Consider the following 25,836-nt stretch of genomic DNA (forward strand, 5'->3'; position numbering starts at 1 on the left):
TGCGCACAGTCTAAATCCAGGCTGACATAACAGTGAGGGGAGCAGGGTCATAGTTTCTGTGTCACCAGGATAGAAAACCTGTTGATGGTAAAACATCCAAAGATGATAGCGGCACGTAAGAGAAGAATGGCAAGCTTACAAAAGCTGGGCCTGCGTGCTATCCAAATCACAGGAAGAATGGACTCTAGAGGGTCAGGAGCAACACACCCCTCAAGTCAGTGTGGCATTGCCAATTGCTACAGGACTTAATTGGAGGAAGGCAAATTTCAGTGGGATGAGAACGGATCTGGCCCGGGTAAATTGGAATCAAAGATTGGCAGGCAAAAACTGTAGTGGAACAATGGGCTGCCTTTAAAGAGGAAATAGTTCAGGAATACAGTCGAGGTACATTCCCACTAGGGGGAAAGGTAGGGCAACTAAAGTCAGAGCTCCCTGGATGACGAAAGAGATAGAGTGTAAGATGAAGCAGAAAAAGAGTGCGTATGATCGATGTCAGGTCGAGAATACATCTGAGAATCAGGCTAAATATAGAAAGTTCAGGGGAGAAGTGAAAAAGAAAGTAGGAGGGGCAAAGGGAGGGTATGAGAATAGAATGGCAGCTAACATAAAAAAGAATCCAAAAGTCTTCCATAGGCATATAAATAGTAAACGGGTAGTAAGGGGGGGGTGGGGCCGATTAGGGACCAAAAAAGAGACCTACACATAGAGGCAGAGGATATGGCTGAGGTACTAAATGAGTACTTTGCATCTGTCTTTACCAAGGAAGAAGATGCTGCCATAGACATAGTAGAGGAGGAGGTAGAGGAGATACTGGATGGGATAAGATTGATAAAGAGGAGGTACTAGAAAGGTTGGCTGTACTTAAAGTAGATAAGTCACCAGGACCGGATGGGATGCATCCTAGGATGCTGAGGGAAGTGAAGGAAGAAATCGTGGAGGTACTGGCCAAAATCTTCCAATCCTCCTTGGAAACGGGGGTGGTACCAGAGGACTGGAGAATTGCAAATGTTACCCCCTTGTTCAAAAAAGGGTGTAAACATAAACCCAGCAACTATAGGCCGGTCAGTTTAACCTCGGTAGTGGGGAAGCTTTTAGAAACAATAATCAGGGACAAAATTAACAGTCACCTGGATAAGTGTGGATTAATTAAGGAAAGCCAGCACGGATTTGTTAAAGGCAAATTGTGTTTAACCAACTTGATCGAGTTTTTTGATGAGGTAACAGAGGGTTGATGAGGACAATGCGGTTGATGTGGTGTACATGGACTTCCAAAAGGTGTTCGATAAAGTGCCACATAATAGGCTTGCCAGCAAAGTTGAAGCCCATGGAATAAAAGGGACAGTGGCAGCATGGACACAAAATTGGCTAAGTGACAGGAAACAGAGAGTAGAGGTGAACGGTTGTTTTTCAGACTGGAGGAAGGTGTACAGTGGTGTTCCCCAGGGGTTGGTACGATATGTGCACAAATCATTGAAGGTGGCAGGGCAGGTTGAGAAAGCAGTTAAAAAAGCTTATGGGATCCTGGGCTTCATGAATAGAGGTATAGAGTACAAAAGCGTGGAAATTATGATGAACCTGTATGAAACACTGGTTTGGCCTCAATTGGAGTATTGTGTCCAATTCTGGGCACCGCACTTTAGGAAGGATGTGAAGGCCTTAGAGAGGGTGCAGAAAAGATTTACGAGAATGATTCCAGGAATGAGGGACTTCAGTTACGTGGATAGACTGGAGAAGCTGGGGTTGTTCTCATTAGAGCAAAGAAGATTGAGAGATTTGATAGAGGTGTTCAAAATCATGAGGGGTTGGGATAGAGAGAAACTACCCATTGGCAGAAGGATCGAGAACCAGAGGACACAGATTTAAGGTGATTGGCAAAAGAACCAAAGGCGACGTAAGAAAAAACTTTTTTACTCAGCGAGTGGTTAGGATCTGGAATGCAGTGCCTGAAAGGGTGGTGGAGGCAGGCTTTCAAAGGGGAGTTGGATAAGTACCTGAAAGAAAAACATTTGCAGGGCTACGGGGAAAGGGCAGGGGAGTGGGACTAGCTGAGGTACTCTTGCAGAGAGCCGGCATGGGCTCGATGGACCGAATGGCCTCCTTCCGTGCTGTAACCATTCTATGATTCTATGACTTGTTACAGTGCAAGAAATTCAATGACCTCACCAGGGCAGCCAAGGTAAGCTCACCTCTCCCCATTTCCTTCCACGTCACTAAGTGTTCTAGCCCCTCTGGCCTTACTTTCACTGTGCTCAAGGTGGCTCTAGAGAACTGTATTGTACAGCAGGATACAGGCAGCAGGGTTTTTGGATGAACTCAAGTTTATGGAAAGTACAAGGTGGGAGGCCGGCCATGAGAGCATTGGAATAGTCGAGTCTGGAGCGATCAAAAGCAAGGATGATGGTTTCAGCAGCAGATGGGCTGAAGCAGGGACAGAGACGGGCAAAACTAACAGCCACTGGGACAAGTATGGGCTTGTTAAGGGCACAGATTTGTTAAGGGCAAATCATGCTTGACTAGCTTGACTGAGTTTTTTGATGAGGTAACAGAGAGGGTAGATGAGGGCAGTGCAGTTGATGTTGTGTATATGGAATTTCAAAAGGCGTTTGATAAAGTACCATCTATTAGGCTTGTTAGCAAACTTGGAGCCCATGGGATAAAAGGGGCAGGAGCAGCACGGATACAAAATTGGCTAAGGGATAGAAAACTGGGTTGTGGTGAATGACTGCTTTTTCGGACTGGAGGAAGATATATTCCAAGGTTCAGTACTAGGACCCCTGCTGTTTCTGATATACATTAATAACTTGGACTTGGGGGTACACGGCATGAAACTTAAGTGTAGTAAACAGTGAGGAAGATAGTAATAGACTCCAAGAGGACATGGACAGGCTGGTGGAATGGGCAGACCATGGGAGATAAAATTCAATGCAGAGAAGTGTGAGGTGATACATTTTGGTAGGAAAACTGAGGAGAGGCCGTACATAGTAAATGGTACAATTTTAAAGGGGGTGCAAGAACAGAGAGACCTGGGGAATGCATTCAGCAAACTCCATTTTGCCTGACCTCCAGTCTGCATCTAACCAGCTGCCTGATTGATACGCTGTCAGGTACTGATTGTCGAGCTACTTATAAACTCAAAATAACAACAGAAAATGCTGGAAAAACTCAGCAGGTCAGGCAACATCCGTGGAAAGAAATTTGAGTTGACGTTTCGGGTCGAAGAAGGGTTCGACCCGAAACGTCAACTCAAATTTCTTTCCACGGATGTTGCCTGACCTGCTGAGTTTTTCCAGCATTTTCTGTTGTTATTTCAGATTTCCAACATCCGCAGTATTTTGCTATCGTACTTATAAACTCAACCTGCTATGAGAAGTTGAGACTTGCTGGAGTCTGTCTGCTTGCGCCGTTCTGATCTCAGTCACACACCTCGGTGGCCATGGGTACGTACGGCCACCTGATGTCCAACTGGTTGGCTTGAACCTTTCCACAACTAGTGGCTGGGAACCCCTGGACATTGCTTCATTGATGCAAATTTATAAATGATCTAAATTTACACATTTTAGTTCAGACAAGCCGAGGCTTTCTCATTAGCGGTCCCCTCCTTCTGGAGGGTGGGAAACCTTGTACTGTAGTTGTTCTCCAGGCTTGGCTAGTGTCACCCCCATCGCCGTGAGCAAAACAGGATACTTTGCTTCAACTATATCCTTACACCTCCCAACAGCTAGTTTCACAGCAGAGGCCAGGGAGAAGGTTAACCCCATTCATAGCCTGCGAATGATGCAACGACATCCATTTGGGAAAAGGGAGCGAATAACTCATTATTTAAAATACTTAAAGGCATCAGCAGGAAAAGTAGAATACTTTTTAATCGCGGGCCACGGATAAGATTGTGGAAATGATTTCCGTTTCGTGCCCCTCTACTCTTGACCTGCTGGTGTGGCTTGGGCCTGTCACCGTAGTTGCTGTTCTACTCACTGCAAAAAGATCTTGCCCCAGCTGGCACTGAACCACAGAGATCCTTGGTTTGATCCCTGGGCTGTGTGGAGTTAGCTGGGCCTAGCCAGGGCAGCGTTGGGGCTGCTGCGATTTGTCTCCGTGTGCCTGGGTTAGGGAGCGAATGTCATCCAGGGTTCCCCACCCCTGACTGGGATCCAGTGATCCCTGCTGGACAGCGTGTGCATGTGCGGATACCAGGCTTGGTAAAGTCTATGATGCCCACCCTTGTCGAATAGCCGGCCGACGCTCACTGTCTGGGTTCACTGGCCACTCGGATGAAGTCCAGTAGGGTGGCCGAGCAGGACAGTGGCGGGCGGGCGGGACGGTGGCGTGTGGGACGGTATCCAGCCAGAGCCAGCACCTTCAGGAGAAGAGAAAAAGACTTGCATTTCTATAGCGCCTTTCACGACCACCGGACGTCTCAAAGCACTTTACAGCCAATGAAGTACTTTTTGAAGCATAGTCACTTGTAATGTAGGAAAAAACTGGAAAGCAAAAGACGTCTCCTACAGCAGTTTGTTTCTTGGTCAGATTTATCGGCTTTGAATCTTGTGCTGGGCAGAGGTCCCTTTAACTGTGATCTCCTCTAAAGACAAACTCTGGATTTTCACAGTGTGTGATACCAGCCAGGCAGCATTCAGCCGCCGCCACGGGCAACTGGGGCTGTAGAGCTTACAGAGGGGATGTAAAGTTTAAAGGTCGGTTGATTGTTAGTAAAGTGGCCACCTCAAGTGGAGTACAAGACTATTTGCAGCCACTGTGAGTTTTACAAGTTGGGCAAACACTGCAGTTGTAGTACCAGCACGCTGCTGCTGGTGGAGCTACTGAGTCAGTAGAAAGTGCTGATCTCAGCACTGCCACCTGGAGGAACTTGGTGGCATTGGAGCCCAGGAAGAGAAGCAGATGGGAGACGCCCAAATCTTAGCTGCAAATTGTAAAATAAAAATCCACCAGAGACAAAGACCCGAACGTTTCTATCCTTGGGAACAATTCTAGAAACACCCATTTTGAGAGTTCATTAGTATCACTATGATTGAATGAGGTCAACTAGCAACAACAACTTGCATTTATATAGCACCTTTAACATAAAATGGCCCAAGGTGCTTCACATTGTGAAAGATTGCTTCCACTAGCAGACAAACTAGTAATTAGAGGGCGTCGGCTCCAGGATTAGAAAGAAAAGGAAAGACTTTATATAGCGCCTTTCACGACCTCGGGACGTCCCAACGCGCTTTACAGCCCAATGAAGTACTTTTTGAAGTGTAGTCACTGTTGTAATGTGGGAAACGCAGCAGCCAATTTGTGCACAGCAAGCTCCCACAAACAGCAATCTGATAATGACCAGATAATCTGTTTTATTGATGTCGGTTGAGGGATACTGGCCAATCTTCTTCAAAATCATGCCATGGGATCTTTTACATCCACCTGAGAGGGCAGACGGGGCCTCGGTTTAATGTCTCAACCGAAAGACAGCACCTCCAACAGTGCAGCGCTCCCTCAGCACTGCGCTGGAGTGTCAGCCTAGATTTTTGTGCCTAAGTCCCTGGAGTGGGACTTGAACCCACAACCTTCTGACTCAGAGGTGAGAGTGCTGCCCACTGAGCCACGCTTAGAAGAACTTTTGATCATATAGAGGGTTATTAGAACCTGGAACATTTTACCACCTGTGGCTACTGTAGCAGGGCCCCACACATCATTTAAACGGGAATTGGATTAAGTATTTGAAAAGGAAGAATACAAAAGAGAGGAAAGGGCAGGATTAGAATAGAAGGCTGCAGTTGCAGAGCTGGCACTAGCGCAGACGAGATGTGCCTCACGGCCTCCTTCTGTGCTGTAATTATTATGACTGAAATCATGATTTCACAGCTCTGTTTTCAGATAATGGCAGCTGCTCAGGCACAGAGGGACGTGGTGTATTTTACTTTTGGGGACAGCGCCTTAAGGAGAAGCATATATGAAATGCATCAGTTTTTGCAAAGGTTAGCACTGTTGCCTCACAGCGCCAGGGACCCGGGTTCGAATCCGGCCTCGGGTGACTGTCTGTGTGGAGTTTGCACATTCTCCCCGTGTTTGCGTGGGTTTCCTCCGGGTGCTCCGGTTTCCTCCCACAGTCCAAAGATGTGCGGGTTAGGTTGATTGGCTATGATAAATTGACCCTTAGTGTTAGGGGGATTAAATACGTGGGGTTACGGGGATAGGGTGGGATATGTGTTGGTGTAGGGGTTGCGGAGATCGGGTGGGATATGTGTCGGTGCAGGCTCGATGGGCCGAAATGGCCTCTATCTGCACTGTGGGGTTTCTGTGATTTCTGTGATTTCTGTGAAAGAGGTCACGGTGGGTAAGCAACAACCAATCTAGAACATGGATAGTGTACGGTGAGGTCAGAGACTGCAGCGATTCCTTGGCTGAAGGTAGGGACGTTTAATACAATTCCCCCCCTCTCCACTCCTGAAGGAGCAAACTCGTGCTGGAGAACACCATTTGGGAGCTCATCCTCGGGGCTATGCTTCATGTGTGAGCTGAGAGAGCGAGAAACTGTCAGCCAGCTGTTTGACTGTGGGAGCATCACAGCTGCGTCTGATCCTCTCCTTGCCTGATGTCCACGCACGTTCTGGCCGACATCGTTGGATAGTGATGGGGAACAGGTGCCATGGCTGCTCAAACGTTAGGTCAATATGTAGTCGTCACTGATTTTGTGACAGTTTTAACAGTCGAGAATATGAAAGAGCAGGAATACAAAGGCCATCAATAACGTCATCCAGTGGTATCACTCGGGGCTGGGTGACGAATACCTACACCACCAGTTTACTGAGACCTTTAATCCTTGTGTGAAGGAGAGTGCCTGCGAGGGCTCAGTTGTAAATTAATCTCCCACTGTGAGACTGAGGTTTAGAGGAGGATCCCAGGTTCCATTCTTGCTTTGTGCTTCGTTAGCAGAATTAAACCAGGGCGTTGGTGAGTTGTTACAATTCACATCATTATTTTGGGAGGGGTTGCGGGGGTGGAAATGGGCCAAAATCAGCCCAAGTTGAAGCATAAGAGATTTTGAGGGGGATTGATTAGGGTAGATGCGGAGAGATTCTTTCCCCTGGCTCGAGAGTCTAGAACTCAGGGGCATCATCTCAGGATAAGAGATCGGCCATTTAAGACTGAGATGAGGAGGAATTTCTTCACTCAGAGGGTTGTGAATTTTTGGAATTCTCTGCCCCAAAGAGCTGTGGTTGCTGATGAGTATATTCAAGGCTGAGATCAATAGATTTTTGGACTCTAAGGGAATCAAGGGATCGGGCAGGAAAGTGGAGTTGAGGTCGATGATCAGCCATGATCTTATTGAATGGCAAAGCAGGCTCGAGGGGCCCTATGGCCGACTCCTGCTCCTGGTCTTAATAGTAACCTTTGCTGGTAAGTAGTTGTGTGTGTGTGTGTGTGGGCAGACAGACATGTTAAAGGTAGAATCGGGTGCATATACAAAGCCCCACTCAGTTGAATAGCCTGCCAACGCTTACCGTCCTAGGCACCCATTAACACACTGGGCAGCGGCTAACACCCGTGGTATTGTACCCCAGCAAACATCGGTACCTTCAAGAGAGGAGGGGAGAAATGAAGTGAAAAACTTTTCCAGTTTCTGGAGCTGGTTGGAGTGTAATGTAATCAAACTCCACATCTGCCGCTACTCGTCCTGCTGTTTTACCCACAGGGCAACTTTACAGCGTTTTGGAGAAATACTCGAGAATAGATTTTGGAACAAGTAGGGCCAGAGATCTTTACGAGTTCATTCAGAACATTGCGGACTGTTTCAAGGTACGAATCTGATCACCGGCTGTGGACGAGAGGTTCTGTTTAAAAAGTGGCAGCAAATGACAGAAAGAAGCTCAGTGCATTGATCGAGCAGAGGATCTTATTTATAATTCACTCCTCAAATCAATAGGGTTCTTAAACATTAAAAATCAGGAACCAGGGATTTACTAAGCTTACAGCACATGCAGTAGTCTTTAAGCATACACTTAGCATTTACAACTGAACCTTGCTGGTTTAGTCGTGGACTGAAATATGTCACAGCTCAGAGCTCAGTGTACAGATTGATCAGACCTCGTGGAATCCTCGGTCCTGTACAAACACACACCTTTTATACTTTTTTCCTTATCCCTCGATCAGCCATGATCTTATTGAATGGCGGAGCAGGCTTGAAGGGCCAAATTGCCTACTCCTGCTCCGATTTCTTATGCGACAATCCACGTTTCTGCATTACAATTGTACAAAAGTTAAATTACAACCCTATTTAAGGTAAATTTTAATCAGCTTGTCCCTTATCAATAATTTTAATTTTCCTTACTTAGAGTTATTATTACATTGTGTTAACGAGACCCCTTATTTTGTTACCTTATTGCTAGTTTCTGCTATTCTAGCAAGCGAAACCTTGGATTTTAAGTGTGTCTTTGATTCGGTGCCATTCCATACCAGTCAATCTCCTGCTTCTACAGAAACCCCAATTAAAAAGGATGATGTATCCCCAGAGGTTTTTCACACACTTGTTATCAACTGATTAAAGTTCTCTGAAATATCTGAATCAGTCTGCACTGGGATGACTTTAGGTTTACTGAAGTGATTAATGACCACCGCTTCGAAGTCAGCCTTAATTCAATGGTCACTGCATCGAAATTGACTTAAGCAAAGGCTACAGGCTAATATCACTACACACTACACTATACAAAAATCTATCGATCTCAGCCTTGAATACACTCAACGATTCAGCATCCACTGCCCTTTGGGGTAGAGAATTCCAAAGATTCACAACCCTCTGAGTGAAGAAATTCCTCCTCATCTCAGTCCTAAATGGCTGACCTGTTATCCTGAGACTATGACCTCGAGTTCTAGCCTCTCCAGCCAGAGGAAGAGCTTAAGCATATTTGAAAAACACTCATTTATTAATTATGATTACAGATAACCCAGCAAGCCTGGATTTCCTTAAGTAGGACTATTTGTTTGGGGGTGGAGGGTGGGGTTGGAGATCAGCTTTGTCCCAAAGGACCAGGTAAGACAGTGGATAACGATTTATAAAGTTCCTTAACATACATGTATTTCAAAAATAAAAATGATCACAAATATAAGAGGCAGAAATAAAATATGCAATTGATTGTAAATCAATTTGTGGTTCTTCAAAAACCTCTAAAGGCATCAGCTTCCGAAAGACAATAGCCTAAGTAGTTAATGCAGCCAATTCACAACCCACAAATGCACATTAGTCGTGCAGAAACCCCGTGAAGCAACACCAATGTACAAGAAATTTACGGCACAGGAGGCCATTCGGCCCATTGTGTCTGCCGGAGCAATTAAATAATAACCACATAATGTGTTCTTGGTGAAGTCAGTTAATGGATAAACATTGGCAGGACATCAGGAGAACTCTGTTGCTATTCAAATAGTGCCGTGGGATCTTTTACGTTCACCTGAGGGGGCAGACGGGTCCTCGGTTTAACGTCTCATCTGAAAAAAGGCACTTCCAGCAGTGAAGCGCTCCCTCAGTGCTGCACTGGGAGTGTCAGCCTAGATTACGTGCTCAAGTCTCTGGAGTTGGACTTGAACCATGACCTTCGTGACTCGGGAGGAGAGAGCGCTACCTAGAGCCGTGGCTGATACTTCGACCAGATTCAGTAACCGTTACTTGTAAAACTCGGTGAAGGAGTTTTAAGGCATGGTGGGGGGGTGGAGCCTGATCCACTGTGAAGATACCAGCCAACACTCAACAGGTTCAAACCTGGCCCGAGCAACACCAAGCCAAGTGGTGCAGAAACAGGGTGTTGGCAGGACCCAGTGTCCTACCTGTGCACGACTGCACGTGATACTCTTCTGAGTAAGTTACAATCTTCAGGAAATATTCACACCAACAGGAAGCAGCTATGTCCTCACTGATGATAAAATTCCTGACAAAACATGCTTGAAAACAACAACTTGTATTTTATATAGCGCCTTTAATGTAGTAAGACATCTCAAGGCGCTTTGAGATCCAGGGACCCCTGCTTGAAGATACATGTGGGTTTTTTGACATCAGAAGGTGTTAACATCAAGATCAGGTGCAGTGCCCCGCTCCCCCCATTAGTTGAATTGTCTGCCAAGATTACCAGGGGACACATGCAAGGGTTAGGGTTAGGAGACCATATGCTGAATGGCAGCTGATCCTTATTGCCAAAAAAAATTCAATGAATGTTTTATGTTAAAATTACTACAATTTTATGGCACATTTTCGTGCGCATAATACTGGAGTTGTTGAACCATTTTGGATTGTTACAGGTTGACTATCCCTTATCCGAAAACCTTGGGACCAGCTGTGTTTCGGTTTTCGGAAATTTTCGGATTTCAGAAGCTATTATTTCAGACTGGGAAACTCTGAACATTAAATTAATTTTGTAATTAGTATTTGTATTTAATATAAATTTTAAAAGTTCAGGCTACCTCTTGCGACTGTTCAGTGTCTCATTCCCCTTCCTGCTTCTCTGTGCTGCCGCTCACAGTCTGTTTACAGCTCCCCCTGCTCCGGGTCTCATTCCCCTTCCTGCTTCTCTGTGCTGCCGCTCACAGTCTGTTTACAGCTCCCCCTGCTCCGGGTCTCATTCCCCTTCCTGCTTCTCTGTGCTGCCGCTCACAGTCTGTTTACAGCTCCCCCTGCTCCGGGTCTCATTCCCCTTCCTGCTTCTCTGTGCTGCCGCTCACAGTCGGTTTACAGCTCCCCCTGCTCCGGGTCTCATTCCCTTTCCTGCTTCTCTGTGCTGCCGCTCACAGTCTGTTCACAGCTCCCCCTGCTCCGGGTCTCATTCCCCTTCCTGCTTCTCTGAATTCCTTGACTTAGCGGGGGTCTGGGGCTCGACTGCTGCCGCCAGTTGTGGGAAAGCCGGATATCGGCTGACTCCTACGCTAAGCTGGCCTGCAAATCAGGTCGGTGGGGGGGAGGGGGGGGGAGAAAAGAACATTGGACGGGCCGCTGTATTGTTGGGTTCGCACTGCCCGGCTCGGCCTGCAATCTCCTACCCAGGAGGGAACTCTGTGACCCTCTGCCCTGCTCACAGGGAAAGGCAGAGCTCCCTCAGTCACACTTAACAGCGAGAGCGAAGGCCGGCGTGTCGACAATCTGCAGGAATTCTTGTTCTGGGCCCCGGAGGACCACTCCTGCCATGTTTTGCGCCACTCAGGTCATGTCGTGTGCACGACTTACGCTGAACGAAAAAACTTTCGGTTTTCGGAAGTTCGGATAAAGGATAGTCTACCTGTACTTCCATCTAACCAAGGAGTCAGTTTGCCGAACAGCTACATGCAGTTTGGTTGTGTCCATATGCAAAACAAATGATCTCTTTCCTTCCCATAACCACAGCCCGCAGGGTAAAAAAGATAACTGCGCTTTCCCCCCTCAATGCCAAATCCCTTTCCAATGGCATTGCCCCTCCCCTTTCAAAACCCCCTCCTTAAAACACACTCTCAACCTCAATCCCATAGTTTTTGTAGTGTATGTACTTTGAAGAAGGAACTATATTCTGCAGCCCCTGTATACTGTAGTACCAGTAGTGACCACCCCGGTATACAAGCCTGTATAGTAACTTTGTATAGTAGTTCCAGTTTTGTCTCCATTCAGTAAACACCTGTTATAACCAACTCCTGCAGTCCGTGTCTCAATTACACACGGACGTTACACTGGCGACGAACAGATCCGAACTTACCTACAGTTCTGCACCACCTCACAGGGATCCATCCCTGAAGCGAAGTTGTTAGAGGTCGAGGCCAGAAGGAAGAAATCCAAAAAGAAAATAACCCAGAAGAAACAGGCGTCGACCATGGGCAACCGCCCTCCGATTCATCGAATTCGAAGATTGCAGGAGAGGCTGTCGAGAGCTGGGCTTGGTTATCCAGTCTATGGTGTTCCAGCTAATCGGGCTGGTGGCAGGTAGTACACTGATCCTTCCTGGGCTGCGGCGGGCTAGAGCTCGATCGGGTGGCTTTTCAACGGGGCCGAGCAGCATTGTCGGGAAGAGGAGAGAGAGAGAGAGGGGGGGGGGGTGGAGCACACAGGGCACGGCCGGTGCTACGAAGCCAGGCAGCGTACAGATCTGAGAAGAGGGAGGAAGGCGTCCCATAGGGTCTGCTCTGACAACGGGAACAGTAATTAAAATAAAAGAAATTAGAAGCGCAGAAAGCCGCGAGGAGCTGCAGTTTGTCACGGGGACCGCGGAGAGCGGCGTTGGCAGCAGCGCGGAGGGGAAGTGCGCGAAGACCATAGGGCGTCGCCATCAAGGCATAAAAACGCCAGCAACAGCGCTAGCAGCAGCGGAAAAGACAGAAAGCGCGGGAGGCGCCATCTTAATCCAGCGGGGAAGGCGGCAAAGCGCGGGAGGCACCATTTTGTTCAATCGGGGAAGAAGGCAAAGCGCGGGAGGCGCCATCTTAGATCTCCAAGATGCCGAAGACTGGCAATATCACTGCCTTCGATAATGCAATAGAAGACTGGACCACGTATGTGGAAAGAGTCGAAGTATATTGCAAGGCAAATGAAGTAGCCAATGAGAAAAAGGCATCGGTACTACTAAACTTAATGGGCGCAAGAACGTACGGCCTATTGTGGAACCTGATCACGCCAGTCAAACCGATGGAGAACAGTTTTAACGAAATTGTTGATATCCTACAGGAACACCTAAATCCTACACCGCTGCCGATAGCAGAAAGATTTAAATTCCACAAGAGAAATCAGCATAAAGATGAGAGCAATGCTGATTACCTTACGGAACTACGTAAGCTATCAAAGCACTGCCAGTTCGGAGCAGGACTGGCAGATACCCTACGGGACAAATTTGTCTGTGGACTCCTGAGTGAAGGAACCCAGAAGAGGTTACTCTCAGAGAAAGAGCTGACGCTAGATAAGGCTTTCAGCGTGGCAGTATCGTACGAAGCAGCAGCAAGAGGAGCTGCGGAAATACAGCAAAAGCCACAGGAATACGGCACCCATGAAATGACACGGGGATTTGAAAAAATGTTATCGCTGCGGCAGAACAACCCATGACCAGAAGGACTGCTAGTCCAAGGACAAAACATGCAGGCAATGCAGAAAGATGGGACACAATGCACGAGTTTGCAGGTCCGGGAAGAAGACTAACGACAACAAAAAGACTACTAAGGATAAGTACAGGGAAGTACAAAAGATGACGGACAGTAGTTCCGAAGACCAGAAGAGCGATAGTGAATCCGGGAACAAGAGACTAAGCTGTCTCAAACTACACAACGTAATCACAAAAGAGGATCACCGAACCATTTGGGTCACCCTCACGATAGCAGGGTCCCAAGTCAAAATGGAATTGGATACAGGATCAGCCCTGACCGTCATGAATCGACGAGACTACGAGCGGCTATTCTCACACATACCCTTGAAAGACACATCCATTGTCTTGAAGACATATACGGGGCAGAAAGTATACCCCAGAGGGAAAATACAACGGCAAGGAAATACAGAAATTGTATCTGTACATACTGCAAGATGGTGGACCACCGTTATTGGGACGTGAATGGAGCAGAAAGATAAGTTTAGACTGGCACTCCATTCAGGCACTGACGGTGGCTGGTAAAAAGGATGACGACGTCACAGCTGGACGATTGTCAAAAATCTTGGCTAACACTAAAGAGGTATTTCAACAAGGACTGGGAACTCTTAAAGGCCTAACCGCCTCAATAAAAATAGAAGAGAATGCAATTCCCAAGTTTTTCAAAGCAAGACCGGTACCGTATGCAATTCACCCAGCCGTCGAGGCAGAGCTGGAGAATCTGGAGAATGCAGGCGTGCTAACTAAGGTAGACTGGAGCGAGTGGGCGACACCCATCGTTCCTGTCATGAAGAAAACGTTAAACAATAAGTCTGAGGAGCCAAGGAAGGTTCGCATCTGTGGGGACTTCAAGGTGACTGTGAACCCAGTCCTTCACACAGTACAGTATCCTCTTCAGAGGATAGAAGATATTTTCGCCTCATTATCTGGAGGAAAACGTTTTACAAAAATTGACCTAGCGCAAGCATATTTGCAGATGGAGGTTGAAGAATCCGCTAGGAAATATCTCACGATAAACACTCACAAAGGTCTTTACCAGTATAATCGACTGGTATTCGGAGTTGCATCAGCTCTGGCTATATGGCAAAGAGCGATGGAACAAGTCCTGCAAGGGATTCCGGGGACTCAGTGTTACTTGGACGACATCCTAGTGACAGGTGAAAATGACAGTGAACACCTTGCCAACCTAGAGCAGGTGCTCACTAGACTAAGAGAACATGGGCTACGAGCCAATTGCCCCAAGTGCAAGTTTTTTAAGAAACAAATATCGTATTGTGGCCACGTGATTGATGAAGAGGGGTTACATAAGTCCCCTGACAAAATTGAAGCGGTAGTTAAGGCTCCAGCGCCTGAAAATGTGTCGCAACTGAGGTCATTCCTCGGATTGGTGAATTACTACCATAAGTTTTTGCCGAATTTGTCCACAATTCTGCACCCACTGAACGCCCTCCTACAAACTGGAGTAGCATGGAAATGGAGCGATGAATGTAAGCAGGCCTTTCAGAAGTGTAAAGGCCTGATCACTTCAAGAGAAGTATTGGCTCACTACAACCCATCACTACCGATAAGACTGGCGTGTGATGCGTCTCCCTACGGCGTTGGAGCGGTACTGTCACATAAATCCCTTGATGGTTCAGAGAGGCCGATAGCTTTTGCGTCACGCTCGTTAACTGCAGCGGAGCGGAACTACGCCCAGATTGACAGAGAGGCCCTCAGCCTGGTGTGGGGGGTGAAGAAGTTCAATCACTACCTGCACGGACAGAAATTTACTCTACTAACTGATCATCAACCTGTCTCCATTTTCAACCCTCAGAAGGGCGTCCCGATAATGACAGCACAATGGCTACAGAGGTGGTCCCTTTTCCTAGGGGCACACCAATATGACATCGAGTACAAAGGAACTAAACAGCATGGGAATGCTGATGGATTGTCACGCCTACCGTTGCCGACGGTGGAATAAGCACCTGCAGTGGATCCTGTGGAGATATTCCACTCGACCATAGTCGAATGTCTACCTGTGACGAATGCAAACATAGAAAAGGAAACACGAAATGACCCGACCCTCTCCAGGGTCTATGATTTAACGGTGAAGGGATGGCCAGCACATGGCGAACCACTGTTGCCAGCATTCTCGCCGAGAACAGCTGTCAGTGTGCCGAGGAACCTTGATGTGTGGATCCAGAGTAGTAATTCCACCCAAATTGAAGGATAGAGTGCTCAATGAGCTTCATGAGGGTCATCTGGGAGGGGTAAAAATGAAGAACTTAGCCAGAGCGTTTGTGTGGTGGCCGGGAATCGATAGAGAAATCGAAGAGATGACCAAGAGCTGTACAGGGTGCCAGAAGGTCCAAAACGCCCCACCACAAGCCCCTCTACATCCATGGGAGTGGCCCTCATCTCCATGGCAAAGGGTACACATTGATTTTGCTGGTCCATTTATGGACTCGATGTTTTTAATTGCGGTGGATGCACATTCAAAGTGGCCAGAGGTAATAAAAATGTCCTCAACCACCACAGAAAAAACTATCACAGTCTTACGAACCATATTCGCCAGAAATGGGCTGCCTGAACAGATTTGCTCCGACAATGGACCACAGTTTGTGTCTGAAGAGTTCCGGAGGTTCTTAAAGAACAATGGTGTTAAGCATTACACATCCGCTCCATATCATCCAGCCACCAATGGATTGGCTGAGAGGTTCGTTCAAACATTCAAGGCTATCAAGGCAATGTGTAATGAAGACATACCCCTACAACACAAAGTGGATAACTTGTTTGCCTACCGGAATGCAACACATGCGGTTACCAACCAAACTCCAGTCATGATGTTCTTCAATCGAAGACTAAGATGCCGCTTGGATTTGGTTAAGTCAAACATCAGAAGAGATGTGGAGAACAGGCAGTTTCAGAATATGAATGAAAGGCCAACCAGGAGTTTTAAGATAGGTCAACCAGTTTTGGCCCGGGACTACCGCACAGAGAAATGGCAGCCAGGAACGATCTGCACACGGCAAGGACCTCTAATGTATACTGTGGACGTTGGAGAGAGCATTGTAAGATGCTATGCTGACCAGATTCTAGAGTCACTGGAAAACGTCAAATCCACACCACGATCCGATACACCTGGTGATGAAACCGAAGTACCAATTGCATCTACCTCAGAATCGGTGATATTGGAAGCAGACGAACCAAACGACGACATTGATCCCGAATCAACTTTGCCAGAAGAACCTGATACCCCAAAGAGGCGTTATCCGGACAGAATCAGGAAGCCTCCTCAAAGACTGAATTTATAATTGCTTAACTTCAGCTAATGTATATAGCAACTGTAATTGTAAATATGTTATTTAATTATTAATCGAATGTTATGTACTGTTTAGCTAAAAGGGGAGGAATTGTAGTGTATGTACTTTGAAGAAGGAACTATATTCTGCAGCCCCTGTCTACTGCAGTACCAGTAGTGACCACCCCGGTATACAAGCCTGTGTAGTAACTTTGTATAGTAGTTCCAGTTTTGTCTCCATTCAGTAAACACCTGTTATAACCAACTCCTGCAGTCTGTGTCTCAATTACACACGGACGTTACAGTTTTCACCAAATACTGCCCTGTTTCCAGCCTCTCTCTCCTCTCCGGGTCCTTCAATGAGTTCTCTTTACACCCCTTCCCCCCACCCCAACCCCCGCTCCAGAGTCTAGCATCTTGGCCATTCCACTTTCTTAAAGGCACTATACCAACTGGAGGTTGTTGTTTCCAGACCAACTCGCGACGTTTTTATAAACAAAACCACCAAGTGTTGCGTGAGGAGAACGTCTTTTATTGATGAAGCTATATTCCGTTGAAAACTTTATTTGTACCAAAATAAATAAATCAGTTTTTTGTACTGCGCAGTTTCAAGAAGTGGTAATCGAGATAAAACTCCCCCCTCCCCACCCCCTCCCCACAGATAGGTGAATGAAACATCGCCATCTTGATTTTGGCACAGGCTGAAAGTGCACTGCCTTCTCCAAACGATAACTGGTTAAAGTCTCGGGCGCAGCTCATGTAGCAGTGGAGAGGAAGCTAAAATCGGAACGTGATCCAGCCATCGACCGGGAGTTAGCCCACAGCTAGTTCAGAAATAGAAAAATTCCTTATTCACAAAATTTACAAACCACACCTTATTACTTCAACTGCTCGGTTAAACTAAACAATACATTAAAAAGTGGAGCGGGTGAAGCAAAAGCACGTCAGTGGCCTGTTTCTACACAGCTGTTTTCTGCTTCATAATTCCTGTATTGATTCGAGGTAATTTTTTTTCTCTCTCTATCCGAAATAAATGCTGCAGAAACAAGCCTCTCGCCAATTGTACAGTTAGAAGATCTCAGTAGCATGCACAGCCTAGACCCAAAGAGTAAGGACGGAAGATGAAGTGTCGAGTGAATCCAAAACAAGGTCCTAATTGTCCAGGTCCTTGAAGGAGTCCAAGTTAAAGCTGGTCTCCAGGAACCTCTTGAGCTCCTGCAAGTGAGTGTTCTTGTTACCTGTGGCTGGGGCGGAGGCGGGCTCACGACCAGCGTACCTGCCGAGGAGAGAAAGACCCATCAGTTAACAAGCACCTCAAGCCGGAATGCAGGCCCGACTCATGGGGTGAAATTCAGTTCTGGTTGCAAGCGTCTCAGCTGGGTTGAGCTTGGCAGCTTCAACCTAGTTCACCAGATTGACACAGAAAAGGGGATTCAGCCCATCCAACCAGAAAGACCGTGCAGTCTTCCGCAGCACAGCAATCAATTGTTTCTTAAATGATTCCGGGTGTTTGACTTAACTACTCTACTCTACCTGGAAGTCTATTCCATGTGCTGGTCAGTGTGTGTGAAGAACTCCCTAGCATCAGTCCTAAATGTAAAGACAGACTTGCATTTCTATAGCGCCTTTCACGACCACCGGACATCTCAAAGCGCTTTACAGCCAATGAAAAACTTTTGGAGTGTAGTCACTGTTGTAGGAAACGTACCTTTTATTAGTTTGATCTCAAGTTCCCTGAGGTTAATTTGAAGTCATTTTTCAGTTCCACCTTTTCTATCCCGTTTACTATCTTGCATACCTCTCTACAAGACCAGCTCTCAGTCACTTCCTTTCAAATGTGAGAAGTCACACAACACCTGACGAAAGGAGCAGCGCTCCGAAAGCTTGAGATTTCAAATAAAGCTGTTGGACTGGTGTTGTGTGACTTCTCACATTTGTCCACCCCAGTCCAACACCGGCATCTCCACATCATGGCTTCCTTTCAAGGAAGACAAGCTGGTGTTTCTCCAGTCAGTCATTCTTCATAACTCAGTCCTTTGATACCACAGATTAGCCGTGCGGCTCTTCTGTCTGAACTGCCTCTAGTGCCTGCTGACCAAAACTGACAACAGTGCTCAAGGCTATAGTTTGAGCAGGGCTTCCTCTATACCACTCTTGGTGGTATAGTTCAGCATTCTGTTTGTGCTGTTGATTGATGCTGTGCAGTGACTGGGTGTGTTGAACACAGTCCACTAAAAACTCCTTCAACATCAGTGGAAGAGGAGCAGGGGCGTTCTCCCTGACCAGTATTTATCCCTCAATCAACATCACTAAAACAGATTATCTGGTCAATCATCACGTTGCTATTTGTGGGAGCTTGCTGTGCACAAATGAGCATTTCCTGCATTACAACAGTGACTAGACTTCAAAAAGTACTTCATTGGCTGTAAAGCACTTTGGCACATCCGGTGATCGTGAAAGGCGCTATAGAAATGCAAATATTTTTCTTTTTGAAGGGGGGGGGGGTCACGGAGGTAAACTGCTAGCACAGAATAGAGGGAGCGTGACTCTACTTTCTGACTCCTGCTACACCTGGCCTGGCTGATGTTGTTAATGCTCGGTCTGGAGGCCCACCAGCACGAATATTCCTCAACTTGAAGAGCACTAAATTAGGAAGCACAAGCTGCTAATCTCATTCTACGTGCCTGCAGGCGAGGGTGTGCCTTGCACCCGTCCCCATTGCCTCAGCTGTTATGTTTTTGCTTTCACTTCTTGGCGATTCCAATTTTTCCTCCACAAAGGTTTAACTGTCTCCGTCCTTCCTGGTTTGGCTGTGGATACTCATCATGTTAGTTAACAGGCCCTTGTGGGATTAGATTTATGGGCCCCTGAATCTTGATTTAACCCGGCTGGATTCATTTGACTCTTGATTTTGTTTCCAGTTGAGTCCTTCCTGTTTAGTTGGGGTCCTGGACTCCTTTCTCTAGTTTCAGTGAAGCCTTTTTACCTGATGTCCGAGATGTTGGTGTTTATCCTTCACCCTAACTTTAACCCCTCCCCTCCCTGAAGGTGCCAAGCTCGCTGGGATACAGTTCCGCAGGCACCAGGAGCTCTCCTGTACTTTACCAGAGTAGCCATTCTTCACGCGAGCTGTGCGAGTAAACATCAGCAAGATATCCCGCCCTCGCTCCGATCCAACTCTCGGCGTCAATACTTCCCACCATCAATCGCTGGATCGCAACCAGCAGCGGGAACGCGCCCTGCTCATGCCTCCCGTCCATAACTACCCGTTCATCCTCCCTCCATAACTCCCGTAACCCCCACTCCGTGACCCCCGCTCCTCTCTCCCCCCCGTGACCCCCGCTCCTCCCCCCGTGACCCCCGCTCCTCTCTCCCCCGTGACCCCCGCTCCTCCCCCCCGTGACCCCCGCTCCTCCCCCCGACCCTCCCCCCCGTGACCCCCACTCCTCCCCCCCGTGACCCCCGCTCCTCCCCCCGACCCTCCCCCCCGTGACCCCCACTCCTCCCCCCCGTGACCCCCGCTCCTCCCCCCCGTGACCCCCGCTCCTCTCTCCCCCCGTGAGCCCCGCTCCTCTCTCCCCCCGTGACCCCCGCTCCTCTCTCCCCCCGTGACCCCCGCTCCTCTCTCCCCCCGTGACCCCCGCTCCTCCCCCCGTGACCCCCGCTCCTCCCCCCCCGGTGACCCCCGCTCCTCCCCCCCGGTGACCCCCGCTCCTCTCTCCCCCCGGTGACCCCCGCTCCTCTCTCCCCCGTGACCCCGCTCCTCCCCCCCCGTGACCCCCGCTCCTCCCCCCCGTGACCCCCGCTCCTCCCCCGTGACCCCCGCTCCTCCCCGTGACCCCCGCTCCTCCCCCCCGTGACCCCTGCTCCTCCCCCCCGTGACCCCTGCTCCTCCCCCCCGTGACCCCCGCTCCTCCCCCCCGTGACCCCCGCTCCTCCCCCCCGTGACCCCCGCTCCTCCCCCCCGTGACCCCCGCTCCTCCCCCCCGTGACCCCCGCTCCTCCCCCCCGTGACCCCCGCTCCTCCCCCCCGTGACCCCCGCTCCTCCCCCCCGTGACCCCCGCTCCTCCCCCCCCGTGACCCCCGCTCCTCCCCCTCCGTGACCCCCGCTCCTCCCCCCCCCCGGTGACCCCCGTTCCTCTCTCCCCCCGTGACCCCCGCTCCTCTCTCCCCCGTGACCCCGCTCCTCCCCCCCGTGACCCCCGCTCCTCCCCCCGTGACCCCCGCTCCTCCCCCCCCCGTGACCCCCGCTCCTCCCCCCCCCGTGATCCCCGCTCCTCCCCCCCCCCGTGACCCCCGCTCCTCACCCCCCGTGACCCCCGCAACCCCTGCTCATCTTCCCCTTTCTGTAACCCCAGGGGTAGGAGGCGAACTGTAATACCCCAACCAAGACCAACTAACTCCGCACAGACCATGGATCAAATCGGAAACTTTCTGTTCAATGTGCTCAGTATTACATCAGGTGCTGCACCAAGTGTGCTAGAAGTAAAAAGTATATCATTAAACGGAGACAAGGTTAGGCAGCGCACGATCGCCGTACTCACCAGACAGGCCGCTCGCGGCGAGTGGTGGCACGGATACGTGGCTTCACGTACTCATAGTAACCCTGGTTTTTGTGTTCCTCCTGACACCAAACAAGCTCAGCGTTGGAATACTTCTTCGCTTCTTGTTCAACCACGTCGAACGGGAAGGGAGAGAGCTGGAGAGGGAAACACACACAAAATAGTGAAGCTCCATAAGGCAGCGTTATCCCAGATTCGTACAAAGCAATGTGTCTGCTGCAAAGGGGAAAGGGAAAGCTTTTATGAGAGAGGTGATCCTGCTGCCTCCTGCACGGACCTCAACAGGATGTGCCTGGCCACCTTAAAAACAGGATCGAAGAAAAGGCAATTTGAAGACGGAATAATGATGGCAAATCCTTTTCGACATACCTCTTCCAGGAGCTTTTACCTGGGAATTATCACACCACACAGCAACACCAGAGAGTACTTGCCTGACCTGACCTCCCATCCATCTTCTCACCTCCTCTCCTGAAGGCACGGACTCTTACATAGGATTACATAGAATACACAGCACAGAAACAGGCCATTTGGCCCAACCAGTCTATGCCGGCGTTTATGCTTCACTCGAGCCTCCTCCCGTCTTTCCTCATCTAAATCTACCAGCATAGCCCTCTATTCCCTTCTCCCTCATATGCTTATCTAGCTCCCCCCCCCCCCCCCCATTAAATGCATCTATACTATTCGCCTCAACCACTCCCTGTGGTAGCGAGTTCCACATTCTCACCACCCTCTGGGTAAAGAAGTTTTTTCTGAATTCCCTATTGGATTTCTTGGTGACTATCTTATATAGATGGCCTCTAGTTATGCTCTTCCCCCACAAGTGGAAACATTCTCTCTGTATCCACTCTATCAAAACCTTTCATAATTTTAAGGAACTCAGTCTTCCTTTTTCAAGAGAAAAGAGGCCCAGCCTGTTCATCCTTTCCTGATATGTATACCCTCGCATTTCTGGTATCATCCTTGTAAATCTTCTCTGCACCCTCTCCAGTGCTGAATATCCTTTTTATAATATGGCGACCAGAACTGTACGAGTACTCCAAGTGTGGTCTAACCAAGGTTCGATACAGGTTTAGCATAACTTCCCTACTTTTCAATTCTATCCCTCTAGAAATAAACCCTAGTGCTTGGTTTGCTTTTTATGGCCTTGCTAACCTGTGGCGCAACTTTGAGTGATTTGTGTATTTGTACTCCGAGATCCCTTTGTTCCTCTACCCCACCTAGACTCGCACCCTCCCAGTGATAAGTGAACTCCCTATTCTTCCTACCAAAATGTAATACAGGTACCTCACATTTATCTGTGTTGAACTTCATTTGCCAATTATTTGCCCATTCTGCAAGTTAATTAATGTCCTCCTGTAACTTGTTGCAGTCCTCCTCAGTATTGACTATCCCCCCCCCGCCCCCCGGATTTGGTATCATCTGCAAATTTAGATATTGTGTTTTTGATTCCAAAGTCTAAATCGTTAATGTAAATTGTGATAGAGTAGATTCAGAGTGTTTCCACTTGTGGGGAAGAGCAAAACTAGAGGCCAGCAATACATGATAGTCCCCAAGAAATCAAATAGGGAATTCAGAAGAAACTTCTTTACCCAGAGAGTGGTGAGAATGTGGAACTCGCTACCACAGGGAGTGGTTGAAGCGAATAGTATCGATACATTTAAAGGGAGGCTGGACAAACATGAGGGAGAAGGGAATAGAGGGTTACGCTGATAGATTTAGATGAGGAAAGACAGGAGGAGGCTCGAGTGGAGCATAAATGCCAGCATGGACTGGTTGGGCCAAATGGCCTGTTTCTGTGCCGTATATCCCAGGTAATCCTATGTAAATACCTTTCATAATTTTAAAGATCTGTTAGGTCACCCCTCGGCCTTCTGTTTTCAAGAGAAAGAGAGACCCAGCCTTTTCATCCTTTCCTGACAGGTATACCCTCGTATTTCTGGCTGGGCTACAACCACCTGCAGTCCTCAGGCACCTCACCAAAGCGTCCTTTGCTCATGTCTAGACAGCAAGTGCCAGCAGGCTTTTTAAGATGGGGCGTATTATAGCCGAGGTTGATCCTCACGTACACACGCACACACCCGAGCGAAGATCACTGGATCATCAGGACTGAGGACCATTGATGATTCTCCTCTCCCTAACCCAGGGCCAACTGCAGCACCCAGGCTGAGTTCAGCCAACCCAGCATAGGCTAGCGACAGAAACTATGAAACCAACAACCTTCTGCTACACCTCTGGTGATGGGCGCTGTGTCACTGAAGAAAAAAAACATGCAGTTTCCTACAGCAAGGAAGGAAGTTTCTAATGCTCACCTGCTCCACCCTGGTGATTGCAACCTCAGACTCCAGGCCTCTGTTCTTGCGCTCTTTTGCCAATTCATAGTATACTTTACCAGTACAAAACAGCAGCCTCTTAACCACCTCTGGCTTTGCAGCTGCAGGTCCATCCTCCATGATTCCACGCAGGAACTCTGTACCTGGAAAGGGGGCATTGTATGCAGGTGTGGTGTCAGTGCATATATTATTCTTTACAAGTATATACTTGTTCCATCCATTCCCATCTCCCTCCAGAATGTTTCCCTTCCTCATTTACAGGCTTCCAATTCCCAAAGGCACTAGCCACCCGACAATATCTCACCAAGTGATCATTCCTCACTCCCAAGACCCCGTTGAGTGTGGGGAAGTTGGCCAACTGTCAGGGCCATCACCAATGTTCCTGCTCATTTTTTATTTTGTGGGTGTGCGAGGCCCACTCAAATTATGGCACATGCGCGTGTTTTTCCTCCCCCTTATACAGCCGTTGAACAGCCTGCGCGGGAGCTCCAGATCACGCAGCTCCAATAGGCCATCACAGCTGACCGTAATCCTGTGTCAACAGGTGCCCACTTCCTAACATAGAAACATAGAAGATAGGAGCAGGAGTAGGCCATTCGGCCCCTCGAGCCCGCTCCGCCATTCAATGAGATCATGGCTGATCATCCAAACTCAGTACCCTGTCCCTGCCTTCTCCCTATATCCATTGATCCCTTTAGCCTTAAGAAATATATCCAGCTCCTTACTGAATATATTAATGAATTGGCCTCAACTGCCTTCTGCGGTAGAGAATTCCACAGGTTCACCACTCTCTGGGTGAAGAAATTCCTCCTCATCTCTGTCCTAAATGGCTTATCCCTTATCCTTAAACTGTGACCCCCTGGTTCTGGACTCCCCGGCCATCAGGAACATCCTTCCTGCATCTAGTCTGTCTAGTCCTGTTAGAATTTTATAAGTTTCAATGAGATCCCCTCTCATTCTTCTAAACTCCAGCGAGCAACAGAGGTCACTGGATAGCAATCAGGGGCGAGAATCTAAGCTGATTTCCCGTTGTCCAGCTCACGGGCACTAAAGCCAACCGTGGGTCTCCAACTGCTACCCGGCTGTGATCTGCTAACTCAATGCAGACCAGAGATTGAATCTGGGGCCTCTGGTCTCTGAGGAGTGGTCTGATTGAGCTTGTACTTTCCGAGAGTAGTTGAGTATACTAAGATTCCACTCTCCCACTCCATTTTTCAGAATCGAAAATAAGTACCTCAAGAGTAAATTACAATTGGCAGAGTTATTAATCCTTATCCTGCTGAATAAACAGGTACTCCAAACACAAGTCACCCAACAAACACTTGGGATACTGCTCCTTGAGGCACTGTGTACAAGCAAAGTATACAAGGCAGACTTGCACAGTGGTGTAACTTTACACATATCACCTGCCTAATATTCTTTAAGAACTAACTCCAGCTCTATGACCTCTGCAGTCACCTACACCCTTAGCCATTGGTGCAGAGTTTAAGATGCCCCCATTTTTCCTTCCAAATTAATTTTGGCCACCATTACTTCAAAAGTTTGAAGAGAATTCAGATTTACTGGCTTGGTCCATTTATAGGCAGCACCCAGCAGTGCAGACCCACGGTCACTGAAGGCGTATGGTGAGGTGGTGACTGCTAGCAGAGGGCAATGGGCTGTAGAGGATCTGTACCTGTGATTATTGCACTGCCAGCATGTTGGAGGAATCTCGAGCCAAAATCTGGGACCAGAATTGCATTTCAATTTTTCCCCCCCGCTTCTGTCAACCTGAACCTCCAAAGTTTCAAACAAACAGTGCTTTGAACTTTAGTAAGCGCCATGTGCTAAAATAAAATGGACAATAAACTAACCCGAAACAGCACAGCTCATCCAAAATCTTACTGGACAATTTCAGAGCAATTCCAATAGATTGGGTTCAATAAGCTCACTTAGTGAGGTGTCGGGGTAACCATGGTGTCCTGGAGCTTATATTGCTTGCCAGAGTCGGAGAGTTTTCCAGACTTTTCCCTGAAAATGGCCGCAGTGATGGGAGGGAGATGCACAAGGCTGCACTGTAGTCTGCCCAGCTGTCCCTTTTCTCCCTCCTTTTCGATATGCTTGTCAGGACGCTCTATTGTTACTAGAACAAGCTGCAGACTCATTCCAGTGGGTCCTTCCCGACCCAACTTTTAATCCATCCTCATTTTGTCCCTTCTCCGATCTCCTCCCCCTTCCCATTCCCTCCTCCAATCCCCTCTCCTCTCTCCCCCCTCCTCCAATCCCCTCTCCTCTCCCCCCTCCTCCAATCCCCTCTCCTCTCCTCTCCCCCCTCCTCCAATCCCCTCTCCTCTCCCCCCTCCTCCAATCCCCTCTCCTCTCCCCCCCCCTCCTCCAATCCCCTCTCCTCTCCCCCCCCCTCCTCCAATCCCCTCTCCTCTCCCCCCCTCCTCCAATCCCATCCCCTCTCCTCTCCCCCCCCTCCTCCAATCCCCTCTCCTCTCCCCCCCCCTCCTCCAATCCCTCTCCTCTCCCCCCCCTCCTCCAATCCCCTCTCCTCTCCCCCCCCTCCTCCAATCCCCTCTCCTCCCCTCCTCCAATCCCCTCTCCTCTCCCC

General features: G+C 48.5%; 1 protein-coding gene across 2 annotated transcripts in view; it reads right to left on the reverse strand.

The window, feature by feature from the left end:
- Positions 1–16,858: 16,858 nt before the first annotated feature.
- ogdha (oxoglutarate dehydrogenase a) overlaps positions 16,859–25,836 on the reverse strand; it is a 141,711-nt gene continuing 132,733 nt past the window's right edge. For both annotated transcript variants that reach the window (XM_085971235.1, XM_085971236.1), the window contains 3 exons: positions 23,220–23,383; positions 20,893–21,047; positions 16,859–17,623 (listed from right to left, as the gene is read on the reverse strand). In XM_085971235.1, the coding sequence (XP_085827361.1) occupies positions 17,500–17,623; positions 20,893–21,047; positions 23,220–23,383 (443 nt within the window). In that variant the 3' untranslated portion in view covers positions 16,859–17,499. The remainder of the gene's footprint in view (positions 17,624–20,892; positions 21,048–23,219; positions 23,384–25,836) is intronic.

Source organism: Somniosus microcephalus, chromosome 30, assembly GCF_052327205.1.
Source record: "Somniosus microcephalus isolate GS21.2 chromosome 30, FLI_Smic_1.0, whole genome shotgun sequence".
Lineage (NCBI taxonomy): Eukaryota > Metazoa > Chordata > Chondrichthyes > Squaliformes > Somniosidae > Somniosus > Somniosus microcephalus.